We start from the raw sequence: 2,104 nt of genomic DNA, 5'->3' as shown, positions 1-2,104 counted from the left end.
CATGCAATTCACTGTTACTCGCCGGCCTTATACTAGTATTACAAGCAAGTCTGTTTCTCCTTTTATACAACTTTCAAGTTACATTCAACATTTAAGGTATCACAGACCTCCTCCTGCTCCATCTATCCAGTGAGCAGTGGCGCCCCCTCTCTCTCATCCATCCGAGTGACCAGTGGCCGCCCCCTCCTCTCACATCACCCCAGTGACAGTGGGCCCCCTCTCCTCACATCATCCAGTGACAGTGGCGCCCCTCTCCTGCACATCGTCCTGTGAAAGTGGCGCGCCGCCTCTCGCTCCACATCGCCGAATCGTCAGGACACGAAGTATCCGCTGTCCTAAAGACAATCTCCTGGACGGACCGCCGTTCGCGGCGTCGGTGGCTCCCCCCTGCTGGCGCGGCGGCAAACACGATCGGCACTCTCTTCCGACATTCCGAAGTTTGCCGCCGCGTGCACCGCCGAAACCGCTGCGACCAGGTCAAAGGCGTGGGCGTCCATCGAGACGTCCGCGCCGCACCTGGCGGCAGCAAGGCAGCCGCTGCCCCGACGATCGCGGAGTCGAACCGCCGCGTCTCGGCGCTGCGCCGGAGGGAGGGATCGGCGACGGGCGCGCCCCCGTGGCTGAGCGGCGTCGTGCGGTCCCGCGCGCGGCACAGTCGTCGCCGCGAAGGTGGCGCCCCCTTGTGTCGCGGCGACGAGGCGGCAGAGTCCGTTCACGGCGGAGGGGAGCAGCGCTCCGGTCAGCTGCAGTGTGTAGAGGGCGCCACCGGCCTGTCGTACGGATCCGTGCTGAACCTACGCGTGGAAGGAGGAACGACGACGATTAGAACACGCGAGAGAACATGCAGCTAGAACAACACAATGAGAGAACAACATCGTAAGAACAATGTAATAAGAGAACAACGTGACAAGAACAATGTAGTAAGAGAACAACATCGCAAGAACAATGTAATAAAAGAACAATGTAGTGTAATAAATGAACAATCAATGAACGGACTAACGAACGTACAGAACATTACACATCGATCACACGTGAAAGAACATATAACATAATGAACGTATTATTATATCCTGGTGACAGAACATACTAAACCGTGAAAAATAAAAGAACATACTGAACAACAATGAACGAACGCGGTAAGAACAACGTTACCTTCAGAGTGTCCAGCGTCGCTCCGTGAAATGCTACGGGAGCCAGCAGCGTAGGCGGCAGCCCCGCCTGGTGGCCGGCGTTGGAAACGCAGCTCTTGCTGTTCAACAGGTAGTTGTAGAGGGCCTGGCAGTCGCGACCTTCGACCTTGACGGTGGATTCTGGGTAGAGGTCGACCTTGCGCGACTTTCCGCCCTGTCTGCGAGCGTCGCGTCAAGGATAACAATAGAACGTATCTCACGACTGCGTTGACAAACGAACAACAACGTTGCGTTCGAATCAAGAAAAATAATCGCAGAAATATAAAATTCATAAATAATAAGAGAAAATAAATGGAATGAATAAATCGAATAATAAATCGGTAATCGTAGCATCAATATTGCATGTATAGCGAACAAAAATCAAGAGATTGTAACTGCTTTCGCTGATGATTCTAGCTATGAATCGAATTTCTAAAGAGCAAGAGATCTTATTTCTAACATTTTTTCAATTTCAATCCGAAATTTCGAGCTTTTATTTTATCGGTCAGCTTTTTGTATTTTTTTTTCCGTAAAAAGTTTGCATAAACCGTCGGCTAATAAAGCGGGTAATAACAAATCAAAAATGCAAAATTATAATCGTCAACATTTCTTTGCCGGAAGCAGCTACGATGATGCCAAACAGAAAGGATACACTTTTAACTTTCCCGTCGTGAGTTCTATTGCATCCAGGTCCATATCGTAGGGATGAGAATCCAGATCATCGTTATTACAGGAAGCTTCCTTCTGTAGTTCCTCCTTGCTTTCGGCGACTTGGTCAGCGGTGGCTCCTTCTCTATTGTAAAAATAATGATGACATTGTTTGAAATCGATTTGGCGGTTGAGATACAGAGGGGGGAGAGAGGGAGAGGAGGAGAGGGGGGAGAGCGGGAGAGATGGAGACACACACAGAGAGAGATAGATAGAGAGAGATATAT

The 2,104-nt window shown here is 50.2% G+C and overlaps 1 protein-coding gene across 1 annotated transcript in view; it reads right to left on the bottom strand.

Moving 5' to 3' along the window:
* Positions 1–335: 335 nt before the first annotated feature.
* The window catches only part of LOC106816690 (protein downstream neighbor of son homolog), an 8,243-nt gene continuing 6,474 nt past the window's right edge, over positions 336–2,104 (bottom strand). Inside the window, exons 6-8 of the mRNA XM_014821312.1 lie at positions 1,822–1,962; positions 1,153–1,348; positions 336–794 (exon numbers count right to left, since the gene is read on the bottom strand). Of these exons, the coding sequence (XP_014676798.1) occupies positions 336–794; positions 1,153–1,348; positions 1,822–1,962 (796 nt within the window). The remainder of the gene's footprint in view (positions 795–1,152; positions 1,349–1,821; positions 1,963–2,104) is intronic.

The sequence above is a fragment of the Priapulus caudatus genome, unplaced genomic scaffold (assembly GCF_000485595.1).
Source record: "Priapulus caudatus unplaced genomic scaffold, Priapulus_caudatus-5.0.1 Scaffold1456, whole genome shotgun sequence".
NCBI classification, from domain to species: domain Eukaryota; kingdom Metazoa; phylum Priapulida; class Priapulimorpha; order Priapulimorphida; family Priapulidae; genus Priapulus; species Priapulus caudatus.
The sequence above is the reverse complement of the archived record's forward strand: the minus strand, read 5'-3'. Positions and strand labels throughout refer to the sequence as shown.